The 17,258-nt window shown below is 35.3% G+C and overlaps 3 protein-coding genes across 3 annotated transcripts; 1 reads left to right on the forward strand and 2 right to left on the reverse strand.

Annotated features, from left to right (window-relative positions):
- On the reverse strand, positions 2,932-4,968 carry LOC104759222 (single-stranded DNA-binding protein WHY1, chloroplastic-like). The gene is made up of 7 exons (XM_010482173.1): positions 4,920-4,968; positions 3,922-4,022; positions 3,718-3,810; positions 3,476-3,570; positions 3,321-3,394; positions 3,144-3,232; positions 2,932-3,051 (listed from the first exon to the last, which is right to left on the reverse strand). Exons 1-7 carry the CDS (start codon positions 4,966-4,968, stop codon positions 2,932-2,934), a joined length of 621 nt encoding a protein of 206 aa, XP_010480475.1.
- On the reverse strand, positions 7,327-9,247 carry LOC104755738 (probable pectate lyase 3). The gene is made up of 3 exons (XM_010478194.2): positions 8,909-9,247; positions 8,126-8,813; positions 7,327-8,015 (listed from the first exon to the last, which is right to left on the reverse strand). The coding sequence occupies exons 1-3, from the start codon at positions 9,103-9,105 to the stop codon at positions 7,533-7,535; spliced, it is 1,368 nt and encodes a 455-aa protein (XP_010476496.1). The 5' UTR covers positions 9,106-9,247; the 3' UTR covers positions 7,327-7,532.
- On the forward strand, positions 9,864-11,948 carry LOC104755739 (aldehyde oxidase GLOX-like). Its single transcript, XM_010478195.2, has one exon. The coding sequence runs from the start codon at positions 10,055-10,057 to the stop codon at positions 11,747-11,749; it is 1,695 nt and encodes a 564-aa protein (XP_010476497.1). The 5' UTR covers positions 9,864-10,054; the 3' UTR covers positions 11,750-11,948.

Here is a 17,258-nt window from a genome sequence, read left to right on the forward strand (position 1 = left end):
AAATACTATAGACAAATTGACTTATACACATGACATACATAAATTCAAATTTATGAATAATAATATCAATTGTCTTATTTTAATAATGTGTCAAATTATCAAATTGTAAATGATGCATATCTAAAAATTGAAAAGTTTAAAACTTTAACTATTTTTATGATATGTTAGAGGATATCATTATAGTTTGAAAATACAATATTACAATTTTTCTATAGAAATGAGTTTTAGGAAAAAAATACATTATTATATCAGTATATATATTTATATATATAAATTTACATGATTATTAATTTATACTATTATTGGGACCATATTTTACATGGAGATTTCAAAAAATTTATTATCTTATTATTTTATCAAATTTTGTTAATTTTTACACTGGCCCGACTTGGAACCAGCAAAATTTATTAATTTATAGTGTTTATTAATTTATAGAGTATTAATTTATAGAGGTTTTACTGTATTGTAATCTTTAACATATTTCTTTCCTTAATTTCTAGATATATATATATATCCATATATATATATCTATATATATTTCCATAATTTTGAGTTTTGGTTCTCCATCTTTCAATATGTTTTTCCTATTTAATATTTTTGTCTGAGTAGTCTCAAAAATTTACTAACAAGAAACAACGATGACCAACCAATCAGAAGAAATAGCGTTTTTCACTCTTTGCCTTCCTTTGGGGACATTGAGGTAGGTGTCTTCACTTATGGTTACTCCCATTTTAGCGCTGAGGTCTGTTAGAAGTTTCAAGAACTTAGATGTGTACCGCTGATGAAGTCTGAAACCTGCAGTCTATACACACACACAAGAAAAACAGATTACAAGTTAGGATTTGAAGAAAGATATTTAATTTAGAAACTAATGGTAATCGAAGAAAATCTGGAGAAAAGCTTTAAAAGCTTTGAAACCAGCAACATTGTTCACTGGAATGCTATATATATAAGTTGGGTTTTATGGAATGCAACATTCTTAGTGAAAAGCTTTCTCCAATTTTATTATACAAATATTTTGAAAATGCTGCCATTTCAAAGAACTAAAATTCTTCTTTATATATATATATATATATAATATTTGGCAGAGTTAAAAAATTTTTGGTTATTTTTTTGGACTTTTGTATGAAGTTTTCTCATAAAACCCAAACACTACATAATTTCTAGATTTTTTCTTTCCCCTTTAAACATATGTGGATGATTCTCACCATAATGTGTTGTTTGTACTTTGTATGCACTGAGCGGTGTTATATTTCGGCCCATAGTTTACAGAAATTGTCTTCAGCTCTGTTGGTAAACGGTGTTAATATTGAGACTCAGGTAACGAGTTCGAATCTCTTGTCACCCATTATTCCCTTTTATTTTTTTCGCTTATATGTAAGCGTACGTCGTGATTCGTGACAATAGGAAGGAACGGCGAGTGGAATGGTGTCGAAAAAAAGTTGCTCGAGGAAGGAGTCGCTGCCCCACCATGTCGTAGAGGGCATACTCGAGAGACTAGCGGTGAAACCTCTGCTCAGTGATAGAATAGGAATATTCAGTTAACATATTTGCAAGATATCATCAATCAGATATCATATCATATTTGCAACAGAGAGGTTGCCATAAACGTGACATATCAACGATACGATACGATTGATATCAATGATAGGCCAAGAAAACGCTACCACATGCGAAGTTTTCGACTTTAGCACCAGCTCTTGGAGGTATGTGACTCCCGCTGCTCCTTATCGTGTTGTTGGTTCAACTGACCCTGTGTTTGTAGATGGGTCGCTTCATTGGTTCACAGAGTGCGAAGAAACCAAAGTTGTATCTTTCGATCTCCACACCGAATTAGCTTTTCAAGTCATCTCTAAAGCTCCCTTTGCCAATTCCAATCCTTCCGAGATCGTCATGTGCAACCTTGACAACCGCTTGTGCGTATCCCTATCCCACATTGATATGGACTACCAAGTGATATGGTCGTTCAATTCAAGCAACAAGACTTGGGACAACATTTGTTCCATCGATCTGTATATATGTCGAATGTTCTTTGATGTCAGAACACGATCCGTCCTCCGTCCACTAGCACTTTTAAATGGAGAGAACAAGAACAAGAATAAGACGAAGAAGTTGTTGTTTAGTGATCATGTGTCTCGTCGAGCACTGTTGATATTTGACCTCAAAACCAAGTCAGAGGATCCTATTTTGGGAAGACTCCATCCGATTTCCTGTCTGTTATTTTCCCAGTTTGTTCTCTATTCAATAAATTAATTTGCTTGTGTCAATGGATAAATGTGATCTTCTTGCTTCTTCCATAAATTAATTTGCTTATTATTTTTCAATGCACAATGTGATCTTATTGCTCAATGCGTAATGTGATCTTTGTATTGACTTAACTTCTTGGATAAATGTGATTCTTTAAATTGTAAAGATGACATGAAGAGAACATTATTTTATTTATCCATATTTTTCTTATTATCATACTTTATGATGAGATGCACATGCACTAATGACCCAAAATAAACCATTGCTAACCGGACAAAAACTCAGACCCAAACCGAAGGAGTAGAGTGATAGTTACTACTAAAGAGAGAGGTTTGTGCTTTGGTCGTCTTGCACTCTCGCTTTCTCCAATATCTTTAGACAAACCCTCTAAGCCTCACCTCCAAGCCTGAGCATTTGGATCACTCGGACTCCCAATGCTATGACATTTGCTCTCAAATCAAATAACAGCTAAAATAAAGATATCAATTGACTATTGTTTTGAGGTACAACCGAGAGAGACAACACAAATGCACTTCCACGTTTAGTCAAAAAGACTGGAAAAACAAAAAAAAATACTACGTTTAGTCTCTTCTGCTACCTACAATTCTACGAACAGAGATCAACGCTATCAGCGAACCAAAAAAAAAGTAGGATGATCTCTGATATATCTATCCCTAAGATTCATTATCTATTCCATTCATAGTCTCCTCCATAGTTAGGCAAAGCGTTGTTCATCTTGTTTGCGTCTTCTGGTTTGATTGAGTTCGCAAATGCATGCCAGCCTATAAGGTAAGGCAAGACAAACTTGCGATACAGGAGAAATACAAGTTTAGTTAAAGATGTTTATTCACAAGTGCACGCATGTAATGTGAAAACGAGAGATTTTATGATCTTACATTGAAAGCAGAGATGAGAACAGCAAACTCTGCTCTAGTGATTGGTATGTAAATGTTATCATCAACATTCAAAAGCTTGTTTTGTACACCTAATACATAGACGAATCTCCAAAATCGTTAGATACCAAGTTTAAATCTTTTTGACAAGAAACAAAAAGAAGATTTCTATCGACTTACTTAGGTTGAAGAAGTGACCAGAACCATCTGGGAGAGGCTCAACTTTCAACACTTTCCTCACTTTTCCTTCATCACTACGTACAACAACAAACACACCGATCACAAACAAGCAAATAAGAATGCATCTACTATCATTACTCTGTAATGACGTTTACCTTTTTCCCTTGAATGGATCATGGAAGAATTCACATGACTCTTTCGGGCCTAAGCTTACCAAAGTTCCGATTTCTGTAACAGACAATGAGAACACCTGCAACATTTTGACATGAAGCTTTACCAAGTTCGTAATAGAAAAAAAGACTGCCTCATAACACCAAATCCAGGGAGATGGACTTAACAAAGCTTAAGGAATACAGCTAAATGGATCATCTGAAGAAGTTAAGAGATATAACTACACCTGTTTCTTGCTCCAATCGTATTGTCGTACACCAGCTGAAGGAGCAAACTGGAGCAGTAGAAAACCATCTTTTGACAACTTGAAAGCTCCAGACTACCAAACAAAACAAACATAAATCAGATGTGAAATCAAAAGTCAAAAGTCAAAACCATAGTTATACAATTAGAAGCTCTTCTTTAATCTTTGGGGGAGAGAGAGACTTACGTCTAAAGCCACAAACTCTGGTGCTCTTGGATCTACTGTTAACGCAGCTTTCCCCTTGTATATCGAATGACCAACATAAAATCTAGCTGGCGATCCTTCAGCTATCAAATCGAAACCAAAGAACACAAGGAAACATCAACTCCTGAAACACGAGCTCCATCTCTAGGTATAAAGACTTCTCTTTTTTGGATTTTCAAGCTTCCAAGTTTACAAATTTCTCATAACTAAGAGTACCCTTTTGGTATTAAGCTTCCGATTTCCAAATTTTAACAAAGCTAAAACCCTAAAGTAACCAAAATTGAGATGACTCACCGTTTTGCGAGGAGTACGAAGGCGATGAAGCTAAAACCCTAAAGTTATAATCCTATTTTGGAAGGGATTTCTGAAGCTTTTTTGGAAGACTCCATCCGATTTCCTGTCTGTTATTTCCCCAGTTTGTTCTCTATTCAATAAATTAATCTGCTTATTCTATTTCAATGCACAATGTATATATCTCAATTAAAAAATTTGCTTATTGTCAATGGCATAATGTGATCTTATTGCTTCTTCCGTCAACTATCTGTTATTGTCCGTCCGAGTTTGCAACCTCTCCAAGGTATGGTTTTGGTCTAGAGTTAAGAGTCTTGTGTGTTTCCCGGATTGCTTTGTCATGTTTCCACTGACTTGATTACCATATTCTTCTTCTTCTTCTTAATTCTTCATTTCTTTTTTTTTCTTTCTTTTGTCTGCGGATATAATAAGCCTGAAGGGAAGGTTCTTTCTTGTCTGAGGACATAATATAGTGAACTTGCTGAAACACTACTCATGCAGTTCCCGTAGGGTTTGGTGTTGTGAAAGATGAGAACTCACCACTTTTGGATAAACTGGAGGAATGATGAACCCAAAACTGTAGAGACCAGCGATAAAGGTGAAAGAACTCAAATGTTCAGCTGTGCTAGTAGTAAGCACTGAGAGCAGTAATGTTGGCTCTGACAACACAAAGCCTAGTTAAAAGCTGCCTGCCCCAACTGCATCTGCGAAAGCCAGAGTCAAAGGAGAATGCTCCATCTCCAAGGTTTCCCCTAGATTACAAACATACTATTTGGTATATATAGAATAATCACCAAGGGTTAAGTGCATATACTCTAACAACACACAACATTGTTAAGAAAAAGCGGTAACAAATAAGAAAATGGTTTAGGTAGATAGTGCAATGTAGTCCAATAGCTAAAGCTCTGCAAGAAGGGTATCTTCTTACGTTTAAAAAACATATATCCACATCTATAAGGTAGACGGTCGATTTGATACATCAGCAAAACAGAGAATCAAACATTTACAATCAAGAAATATATAAATGACAATGAGAGGCATATGAAACAACAATCACCAAAATAGAGAATAAATAATTTCTAATCAACAAAGCTCTTATTCGGGAGATAGATCAGTTGTGCTCTGCTTTTTTGTGGTCTGGTTCTTCATTGAACGCTAAGAAAACACAAAAGGATGGAATCGCTGCCCCACCTTGTCGTAGAGGACATACTCAAGAGACTTGCGGTGAAACCTCTCCTGAGATTCAAGGCTGTATCCTGTTTGTTATTTCCCTGAGTTTTTTCTTTGTTTTATGAATGTGATTCTTGTTAGTGCTCATTGCTTCTTCTTCTTTTTTTCCATCTAACTGTTTCTTTGTCTAACTGTTGTTTTCCAGGATTGCTTTTGCTTTGTATGTTTATAGTTTATCCCACTCGGTTGGATGATGGCGTGTCTTCCATGCTTGTGATTATATTAGAGTTCTTGGAACCATGATCCGCTTTTGTATCTGTTTATGTGTTAATGTTTCTTAATTTTGGTATTCGAAGGTGAAGTTCTCATGGAATGCATGGGGAAGCTACTGGGGAAAAGATCTTTTTTTCTGCATCTAAAGGTCTGAACAAGAAGCGCAAGGAATATGCATGGGTCTCACCTTCTAACAGAGGAAAAGGCATAACCACACCACATGATTACTCGATAAGAACTCAAGGAAGTCAAGAGTTTAGTCTATCTATAATGTAATCTTCTTCTTTATTGTTTGTTTAATTTCTCGTGGTCTATCCATTTCATTCTAAGTATTAGATTCTTGTTGTCTACCTTTGTAGTTTTTTTTCATTATTTATATATTTTTTTAAGAACAAATTTAATTCTCTTTGTAATAATTAAAAGGAAACATTTCTTCAATTTTGCATGCAAAATCTAACTTCTCAGACAAGGCACAACAAAAAGCTCTTTTAAATTATTTGCTTGTGCAGGATTAATGGGCGGACAAACCTATATCATGTTTTGAAGTTTTGTGCATGTAAATTTATGATTTGATGGAAATCCCTATAAGTCGTCTTGATAATATGGATTTTTAAAAACAATAGGAAAGTATTAAATTTTTACCAAAAAAAACGCCTCAAGAATTCGAGTTTGTATTTTTAAAACTCCAAAAACTATGATTTTCACTTATATTAAAGTCTACATATTTGTAAAAGCCTTTAAACATATCATCTCTTCCCAAAGATTCTGCGATTTTCTCCAAGACAAATTTGCCATGCGCGAGTACTTCTTCACCCCGAGGTAATGTCTCCGAGTGACTAAAATCGCATCTCTCCCCCTTCAAGCAGATACCTCGTCCACCATAGTAGAAAATACACGTCGGAACTTTATTTTCCATGATTACCAGAGCGATGTTTTTCAAAGATTATAATTTTTTTTTTTGTGTTTCGTGAGAGCGATAGAGAGAGAGAGAAAGAGAATTAGAGATTAAGGATTTTGACTTTGTTTTGGGAAATTTGAGCGTTATAAAAAATATATATATCTCTATATTATAATAGAGCCGTTTGAAGATAGAGCCGTTAAAGAGCCGTTTTGAAGTTATTTTGAAAAATCTGATAATCCAAAGAGAGCCGTTTGTTGATTTTTTTTTCTTCTTTTTATGTAGTTTAGGAATTTGATTACGTGGAGACAATTTAGACAATTTAGGAATTTGATTAAAATTTAGAAAAATTTTAAAAGGTAATTACATATTTTAATGATTTTTTTTTGCCAACGGTTATATTTTTATATAATGATTAAAATAAGATAAACAAAAGAACCCTTTAAAACATATTTTGAATAGTTACTTTCTTTTTTCCTAATTGATTTTTGAAGTTGATAGAAAATATCCAAAAGAACCGTTTGAAACTGCACATATTTGTTACAAAATAAATAAAGCTAGTTAATGCATAAATGTGATATTATTGCTTCTTCCATCAACTCTGTGTTATTTTCCTTAGTTTGCTCTCTATTCCATAAATTTGATTATTGTCAATGCGTAATGTGATGATCTTTGCAATGACACATGAAACAAGACAAGTAGCTAATGAAAATGTGTATAAGGTATTTTTGCGTTTCTCATTTTTTCCACACAAAAAAAGGAACCTGAATCCTATTAAGAATAATATAATCCGAACATTATATATGCAGTGTTAGTTACAAAACACCGTTCATAGAAAAACAATTTGCTTTAAGCTTTCTCTCCTTTCTCTCATTATATTGTTTTCCTTGATCAACAAGCTAAAATAGAGCAAAAGCTTCGTCTGTTTTGTTGGAAGGGGGAAAAAATGGTATTGTTGTAATCAGCATTCTTTACCGTGTTTGCAGCCAAGCACTCCTGCTTCCATGGTAAGTTTCCGGACCATCGTTCCCGGTTTAGGTCGAATTGCAAACTTGCTTGGAATCGGGTTATGCAGTTTAGCGCTCCACGCATTTGCTTTTCCTGATTGCACAAAGTAAGCTCCGTTGAGGAAGTAATCTCCTTCTGATTGCCAGTTCCATGATTTCCATTCAACGAATGGCGTGTACTCTCTCTTTGTTATCTGTTTGGCTTGTTCGTTAGGAGGAGCAATGAAACGGTTTCCTTGACTAATGATTGTAGGGTCCATGTTTCCACCAATTGCATACATTTCCCAATGTGTGTAGTCATTGTTCACCACATGGATCGTTCCGAATCTGCAACGAGGCATTCTCTGTTCCAGTCTCTTACCAAAGTGGTTAAACGCAACCGTTATCTGCATTTTCTTGTCTATCACGTGTTCGTCCCTCGCCCCAAACAGCATCACCTGTTCATTTGCAAGATTAGGAGACCTTTTTATATTCTATAGAATCATCTAGTGATATAGTCTTTGTGTTTTGCATGAGTAAAAAACAGAGTATTTGTTTGTTTTCTTACCTCTTGGTGGTCGGTGAAATGACTATTGGAGATAGTTACGGCGGTGGAGCCGTCAATTGCATCGATCATACCATCTTCACATCTTGTCATTGAGACATGATCGATCCAAATATTCGTTGCTCCAAACAAGCTGATTCCATCACCATCACTTTTTGTCCTTAGCCCTATGTGCTGCTCTGAGTCTCTGATCAACCCACCGTTACCAGTAACGATTTGCTTGACGTAAATATTGTGTATGATCACATTATTCACAAATTGCAGCGTAAGTCCAGCACCTTCCATGATGTAAACCCTCGCTCCTCTTCCATCGATTGTTTTGTCGCTCGTTATCATCAATTCTTGTTGCAGTTTTATGATCATGCTTCTTGCAAATATGATCCAAAGGGGTCCGTCTCTAGTTACTGCATACCTTAACGTTCCTGGTTTAGGGTTAATAAGATCGTTGTCAGACGCGTCGGTGACAACGTAGATCGGTCCGTCTTTTCCTCCTGTGGTTTTCCGGCCGAATCCGAGAGCACACTCCGCTAGTTTCTTCCGGTTATTTGCCCAGTTACGGTCGCATCGCCAGCATTTGTCTATGGGGTTATAAGCTACGCATTTTCCGCCGTGTTTTTGCAATTTTCGACGACTTCTTACCTGTGTAAGCTCTCTCCTTGTATCGTTTATTGATTCCGTGGCATCCACAGCTCTGTTTACAAGAACAAGATTGTTTTTATTAGATTACTTGTTTGAGAAGCCAGGTTAAAAAAAAAATATGACCTAAGAAAGACAAGAAGAACTCACAAATTGACATGGTAATTAAAGTGGTTGGTGACGTTAAGTGGATTAGGATCGTAAGAGCCAAATGTTTGTTTTAATGCATCGGTTTTACGTTGCATCCAGTAGCTATCAAAGACAGCCACATGGGCTCCAACCTGTGGAGCCACTATAGCTAATAACGATAAAAAGAAACCGCCAAGAGTCAAAAACGCTGCTGCCATTTCGAATATTTGTAAATGCTGCGATCAAAGCCGTTGAGATTTTTTTATTTTTGTTTTTGTTTTTTTTATCTCCCGGCAGAACCTCAAGCGGAGGTTGTGGTTTCAGATAAATAGGCCTGCCGGGATTAAAAGATTTCAGATATGAATCACGGATTCGCTTTAATAACAAGAGGGACTGGAGAGAGAGAGAAGAGTCAATGGAGGATTGAGAATAAACAGAGATTAGCCAACCATTAATTTTAAATCTCTATGGTCGTCATTTCTCCTAAACTCCAATTATAGCTTTTTATATCTTTGTTTAATCCTTCTTTTCTGGAATATTTTCAGTTATTTTTGCCTTGACCTGATATTATTTTTAGTGAGATATAAATTACCCAATTTGAGGTAACTATTTTTGCTTTTTGCTTTGTTCAGAATTTTTTTACTGTATGGATCAGTTATTAAAAAAATAATTGTACTTAATAAATTATATCAATAATTTCACTAATTTATTGGTCTTCAGTACAGCTACCCCATTGCGGTCAGAAGCTAACTAATGGCGGGACTCTCTGTTCCCTTGAAAAATTTTGGAGAAGACATAAATGAACAAATTTTATTTTGGACTACTGATTTCTGAAACTGTTCATACATCAAATTGATAAAAAGAATCCAAAAATGTTATCTGTGTGAATATGGTCCGTGATCAATAATAACACAGATCCAAAATTCACCCACTTATATGCAAATTGCATAAGGCAATAAATAAAAATCTTGACCCATATGATACAAAATCTCGTTATGTACTAGAGCACTGTGAGTCTTGATCACACATTTCACCAGAAAGAAACAACACAATAAATGTTTCAAGAAACACACAATAACCCTAGTAATTACCCCAAAAAGCTATAACTGTTAAAACCTCTTTCACCGGAAGAAAAAGCATATTCAGAGCTGAAAATAAACACGAACAATGAAACAAGAAAGGTTCAAGAAGAACCTTAACGCCGTCGCTTTATGTTTCTTCTCCTTCTTCTTCCTCTGTTCCACGTCGGATTTGCTCCTCCCACGTTCACCGTTAGCGATACTCACCGGCGGGAGGTGGGATCTCCTGCAGCCGAGTGTAGGTATATCCGCAATGCACATGCAGCTTCTACACAACAACAAAGTCGTCATCTTCGACCGTACCGACTACGGCCCTTCGAATCTCACTCTCCCTCCTCATCTCTGCCAAAACGCCACCGTTTTCGACTGCTCTGCTCATTCTCTCCTCTACGACGTCGCTTCGAACACTTTTCGCCCACTCACGCTTCGGTACGACACGTGGTGCTCCTCCGGTTCTTTAAACGCTTCCGGTTCTTTAATCCAAACCGGTGGTTACGGCTCCGGCGAAAGAACTGTACGTGTCTTCACACCTTGCGACGGAGTTGGAAGCCTCTCGTGTGATTGGGTTGAGAACAGAGCGTATCTCTCCTCTCGCCGGTGGTATTCAACCAATCAGATTCTTCCCGATGGTCGGATCATCATCGTCGGCGGCAGAAGAGCCTTCACCTACGAGTTTTACCCCAAGAATCCGGGCAAATCCGTCTTCAATCTCAGATTCTTGGCCGAGACGAGAGATCCGAATGAAGAGAACAATCTTTATCCGTTTCTTCATCTCCTCCCCGACGGCAACCTCTTCATCTTCGCTAATCGGAGATCGATTCTGTTCGATTTCGTCAACCACCGGATCATCAAGGAGTTTCCGGTGATTCCCGGCGGCGATAAACGTAATTACCCAAGCACTGGCTCCTCCGTGCTCCTCCCTCTCTTACTCACCGGAGAAAGTAACCGATCGAAGATTGCGGCTGAGGTTATGGTATGCGGCGGTGCTCCCCCGGGAGCGTTCTTTAAAGCGGCGAGGACGATCCCTAAAATCTTCGTCGGAGGATCGCGCTCGTGCGGGAGATTGAAAGTGACCGACCCGAATCCGAGATGGATCATGGAGCAGATGCCATCGCCACGTGTCATGGGCGATATGTTGCTGTTACCAAACGGTGACGTTTTGATCATTAACGGTGCGGCTAACGGAACCGCTGGTTGGGAGGACGCAACGAACGCTGTTCTAAACCCGATTTTGTATTTACCCGACGAGCCTGACCCGACCCGAAGATTCGAAATCCTTGCCCCGACTCGAATCCCTAGAATGTACCATTCCGCGTCTCTCCTTCTTTCCGACGGCAGAGTCTTAGTAGGAGGAAGTAATCCTCACCGGAATTATAATTTCACGGCAAGGTCGTACCCGACGGAGCTCAGCCTCGAGGCTTACCTCCCGCGTTACCTCGATCCGCAGTACGTGCGCGTGAGGCCGACGATTATCACGGTGGAGCTCGCCGGGAATATGTTGTACGGTCAGGGTTTTGCGGTCACGTTCGCGATTCCGGCGTTCGGGATGTTCGACGGAGGAGTGTCGGTGCGGCTAGTGGCGCCGTCGTTCAGCACTCACTCGACGGCGATGAACCAGAGGATGTTGGTGTTGCGCGTGAGGCGCGTGAGTCAGTTATCTGTTTTCGCGTATAAAGCTGACGTGGAAGGACCAACTAACTCCTACGTGGCACCGCCTGGGTATTATATGATGTTCGTGGTTCACCGTGGAATCCCGAGTGTGGCTGTTTGGGTTAAGATTTAACGTGAGCCTCTGATACGGTGGACTCTGCTGCTTTTGACTTTTATGTTTTCTTTTCTTCATGATTTTCATAGTTTTACTTTTTACGTAGATAGATTCATTAGTTTTTGATTTTTTTACCAACCGTAGTAAAACGTTTTGTTAGTGAAAGTGTTGAAATCAAACAAGACTCGGATGGTAATTAAGCTATATTAATTGTTTACAGTCTTAAGTATTTATCAATGGTGAGAATATAGCAAATTTGAGAGAAGATAACATCGAAAAAGCATTCAAATCGTTCCCTAACGACGTCCTTGAGATTATGCTCGAGACACTAGCCGTGGAATCTTATTAGGTTCAAAATGCGTATCGAAGCAACAATATAGTGGAAATTCATAATCAAATTCGAATACTTCCAAGAAAGACGATTGAGCAGTCAGCATTTTAGAGATCCAAATATCCTTTTAATGAACGCCAGCAAAGATAACAATATGATCTACTAAACATATATAAGCACGTCAGTTTTCAAGTCATCAGTTTCCGTTAAGATCCCGACTCCGTTGATAGTGAATCGTATGATTTCACGTTACCTTTGCTTGGATTCATCAAAGACAAATTCAATTGGCTCTTTGGTGTTAGCTATAGGTCTAGTACATGCATGCGAATTTTTCGATTTTAGCACCAACGTTTGGAAGTAGTCCGTATATCTATCACTCCTTCTTCTCTTTGCCGCCGGATCATTGCTTTACATGATCATGTGTACGTAGATATGGGTTGCTTCATTGGTTTACCACTTCACACCATTGCAGATCGATCTCAGTACTAATTCGGGTTGATTGAGGTCTTTATTGAAGCGTGCAGTAGGATTGTTTTGAACAGATAATATGCGATCAAAAAGCTTAGAATAGGAAAGAGAGGGGACCTTATTATTTTCAGCAACATTAATTGAGTTTCCTTGGCAAAACATAATATATATGGCTCAGAATATCATATTTTTTCTTATTTATTGACCCCAAATTAAATGTAACTAGATTCGGACCCGCACATACCTGCGGGGTTGATTTTAAAAACTAAATTTACTAACACATTTATAATTTATTACGTACATGCGGATTATGTTTGTAAACATATTTTTAATAAATGTTATTAACATTCATAATCCAAACTTTTTTTGTATCAGTTTAGTATTTGATTTATTTTTAATTCGGTTTAGACAAAATAATGATCAAATTTGTTTTTGTTATCAGTAAAAACAATTATATTGAAAAATAGTAACAGAAAGATGGTATGTCTAATTTAGGACATAAAATCCATCATGTCCTGTATATGTCTCATAACTATGGTTGATTTTTTTTTTATCTATTATAGAACATAGTTTAATGTTTTTTCTTTTTCTTTTGAATATTTTTTTGACATTTTTGTGTTAGATAAATTGAAAAATATGTTACATAATATATTGGAAGCATTAATTTATTTTAATTCTAACATGATCCTGGATTTTGATTTTTGAAAATTTTTAATCTCATCTTATTCCTCCTTCCATCCCGTTTCCGTCCCATTATTCTTTTCTCATTTCCTCAAAATCATGTTCCTACATATTTAGCACACAAACACGTAATAGTTTGATTCAAAACAAAATAAAGTATTTGATGAAGAAAAATAATTTCTTTGAAACATTCAGTTAATAGAATCACACATACATGCCGTGTCAGTTAACATTCTTTTATCTCTTGTTTTGTACATGCTTATGCTAGATAAGCTGAAGAAAAAAAAAACATATTTAAAATACTGTTGTTTTACTTTAGTTGTAACATGTTTTCGGATCCGCACATTTATGCATTGATAAAATGATAAGTTATAAGTAGTTTCAAACGTATGTATATCTTAATTCAGTATCCAAGATTTAAACATATTGTATATATGTAATACATATGTTTGAAATCATAATATAAAATCATAAATATTGTTTACAGATATCTCACAATATATAACCAAATTATATTTTTATACATATATACAATTTTGTATTTAATTGCTCGATTTTAATAGATACCGATTTAAATTATTTCTATAAACATTTAGATGATTTTGTATATTAGGTAACATCATAATTTCTTGTTTCCGGATATATCTCAAAATATAAAATCAAATTAAATAAGTTTACATATATACAATTTCGAAATTAATTGTCCAAATTAAACATATACATAAATATCAAAATTATTGTTTCCTTAAATTGTTTACGCAAAACTACTTACCTTTTTTGAATTTTATTGCACATGCTTGTTTCGATTCTGTTTGGATACGGGAGTATGAAAAACAGCTCTGAACAGTTAATACATGATCCGAACAGAATTAATGCAGGGCATATAGGATCCGTGCATTTTTATTATCAAATTTACTTTAATGTCCCTTTTGTATTGTATGCTTTTTTATTTATTCAGGGTCATTTTATGTCATATATTCTAATGTTTCGTGCTTCCCTTTTAATAGTATACATGACGACTCTCCATCCTACACAATTTTTTTAGCTCTTTCTTTTAGCTCGTTGAGTTGGTGACTTTTAGATTAGTAGTATAAGATTATTTTGCGTCAAACAATGAGTACACTATAGTCTCTATGTTCATATACATGGATTATTTATAATTATGTTATCATTGTTGTTAGTACTTATATGTATCTTGACTATCATATATATCGACGAAAAGAAAGAGGAAAAAAGGTGTTGTAGTCACAGGAGGAAAGAAGGCGAGTCAAAATCTCATTTCAAATATTTGAAGTTATTTTTGTAATGGATTTTCTATTCGATCGTCTGATAGGATTTAGGCTGTGTACATCATGCTTTTGTTTAAGCTACAAACACTAGGCAAATAAAATTTTGTTGATACTTCTATAATCAATTAACCATTACTGTTTTTTTAAAACTTCCCAGCTTTAGTGGTTTACAAAAAAAAAACAAATGAAAGCTATTCTCAACGAAAACTGGAACTAAAGGGTTAAGCTTATGTGTCATTAGCAAATTATTAACAAAAACTAAAAAAGTGCTTTTTCAGTTTAACAACTCTAGATTTTGTGAAAATCAAAATTTTGAAATCAAGTAATTTAATACGACCTTATAAATTTTTTAATCTATAAGATTTTTAGTCATTTTCTTTAAACCGTAGTTATATTCATATAAATGTCAAAATATTTGAAAGACAAAAAAGCTAAAATTTATGATATGCTGAATAATTAAGAATTTATTACAAAACTTAAAAATTTAGGTTAATCAAATTCTTAAGTTCAAATTACCAAATTTTTATTTCCATAGATTAGAATGACATTATATATATGCTTATAATAGAGTTAAATAACTAGAAATAACTATTAATAGCTAAATAACTTAATTTTAAATATTAGGGATAAACTTTTACTTTTTTCAAAACTATTATTTTCTTGCTCTAACAAAATTAACAAGATGCATCTATAAAGTAATTGGCAGAAAAAATTTTATATTTAACAAGAAATTTAAAAAGTCAATCGTTAACTATATCAGGATGTAGTTTGGTTTATCCCCTAATAAATATCGACAGGGGACAAATCTCTTTATATTTGTCCCTAAACACTTTGATGATGCAATCAATTTTAGTAGTGCAACATAAGATTCAGACGGAGATAATTTAGGAATTTAATTAAAATTTAAGAATTTTTTAAAAGGTTGTTACGATTTTTTTTCAATTATATTTATATTATAGTGATTACCGTTTGAAACTTATTTTGAATTATTACTTTTTTTTCTAATTGATTTTTGAAATTGATGGAAAATAGCAAAAGAACCGTTTGAAACTGTACATCATTTGTTACAAAATACATAAAGTGAGGCGCGTGAGTCAGTTATCTGTTTTCGCGTATAAAACTGACGTGGAAGGACCAACTAACTCATACGTGGCACCGCCTGGGTATTATATGATGTTCGTGGTTCACCGTGGAATCCCGAGCTGTTTGGGTTAAGATCTAACGTGAGCCTCTGATACGTTGGAATCTGCATCTTTTGACTTTGTTTTCTTTTCTTCATGATTTTCATAGTTTTACATTTTACGTAGATAGATTCATTAAGTTTTTGATTTTTTTAACAACCGTAGTAAAACGTTTTGTTTAGTGAAAGTGTTGTAATCAAACAAGACTCGGATGGTACATACGTAAGCCATATATATTAAGTGTTTACAGTCTTGAGTATTTATCAATGGTGAGAATATAGCAAATTTGAGACAAGACAATATCGAAAAAGCATTCTCCGGGTATGGAATAGTTCACTAACGAGTAACGACGTTCTTGAGCTTATGATCGAGACACTACCCGTGGAATCTTATTAGGTTCAAAATGCGTATCGAAGCAACAATGGAAATTCATAATCGAATTCGAATTCTCCCAAGAAAGACGATCGAGCTATGCTCAGTAAACATATATAAGCACGTCAGTTTTCAAATCATCAGTTTCGGTTAAGATCATCCCGACTCCGTTGATAGTGAATCGCGTATGTGATTTCACGTTGCCTTTGCTTGGATTCATCAAAGACAAAATTCAATTGGCTCTTTGGAAATAGGTCTAGCTAGTACATGTGAAGTTTTCGATTTTAGCACTAACGTTTGGAAGTAGTCCGTATATATATTACCCCCTTCTTCTCTTTGCCCGGATCATTGCTTTACATGATCATGTGTACGTAGATATTGATCGCTTCTTTGGTTTACAGAAGGTATAAACGAAACCAAAGCTCTATCTGTAGATCTTCACTTCACAGTTCACACCAAGACTTTATTGCAGATCTATCTCAGTACTAATTCGGGCTTGATCGATCAGTCTTTATTGAAGCATGCAGTAGGATTGTTTTGAAACAGATAATATGCGATCAAAAAGCTTAGAATAGGAAAAAGAGGGGACCTTATTATTTTCAGCAACATTAATTGAGTTTCCTTGGCAAAACATAATAAATATGGCTCAGAATATCATATTTTTTCTTATTTATTGACCCCAAAATAAATGTAATAGTGACGACTGACGACGACTCTCCATCCTACACAATTTATTTAGTCCTTTCTTTTAGCTCGTAATTGAGTTGGTGACTTTTAGATTATAAGATTGTTTTGCGTCAAACAATGAGTACACTATAGTCTCTATATATGTTCATATACATGGATTGTTTATAATTATGTTATCATTGTTGTTAGTACTTATATGTATCTTGTCTATCATATATCGATAGCATGCTATATACATGAATTCAGCATAATACGCGTGTTTCCTTTTTGGAGTTTGACCGGACAAGATAAACCTATTTTAGAAACTATATACTACAATAAACCGATACAAGTCCAATCAAAGATGAAAATTTTATTTTATAATTATATACTTTTCCGTATTTTGATATGTTATTGGTAAACCAAAACTTAAAACGGAATAAAATATCGAATTTGCATTCACATAAAAATCGGTTGAAAAAGGAAAAAAAATGAATGAGTTTGATGAACGCACTAAATAATAACACATGCGACGCATG

This window comes from Camelina sativa, chromosome 17 (assembly GCF_000633955.1).
Source record: "Camelina sativa cultivar DH55 chromosome 17, Cs, whole genome shotgun sequence".
Taxonomy (NCBI): Eukaryota; Viridiplantae; Streptophyta; class Magnoliopsida; order Brassicales; family Brassicaceae; genus Camelina; species Camelina sativa.

Bases quoted from the DNA above. Each gene is read 5' to 3' on its own strand.
- LOC104755739 (XM_010478195.2), top strand. From the start codon at position 10,055: ATGAAACAAGAAAGGTTCAAGAAGAACCTTAACGCCGTCGCTTTATGT.
- LOC104755738 (XM_010478194.2), bottom strand. From the start codon at position 9,105: ATGGCAGCAGCGTTTTTGACTCTTGGCGGTTTCTTTTTATCGTTATTA. The intron at 8,814-8,908 runs GTGAGTTCTTCT...TCTTGTAAACAG, and splicing joins TTTAATTACCATGTCAATTT to AGCTGTGGATGCCACGGAAT. The intron at 8,016-8,125 runs GTAAGAAAACAA...GCAAATGAACAG, and splicing joins ATTTCACCGACCACCAAGAG to GTGATGCTGTTTGGGGCGAG.
- LOC104759222 (XM_010482173.1), bottom strand. From the start codon at position 4,968: ATGGAGCATTCTCCTTTGACTCTGGCTTTCGCAGATGCAGTTGGGGCA. The intron at 4,023-4,919 runs GCAGCTTTTAAC...TCGATTTGATAG, and splicing joins CGCAGATGCAGTTGGGGCAG to CTGAAGGATCGCCAGCTAGA. The intron at 3,571-3,717 runs GTGTAGTTATAT...AAAATGTTGCAG, and splicing joins ACGATTGGAGCAAGAAACAG to GTGTTCTCATTGTCTGTTAC.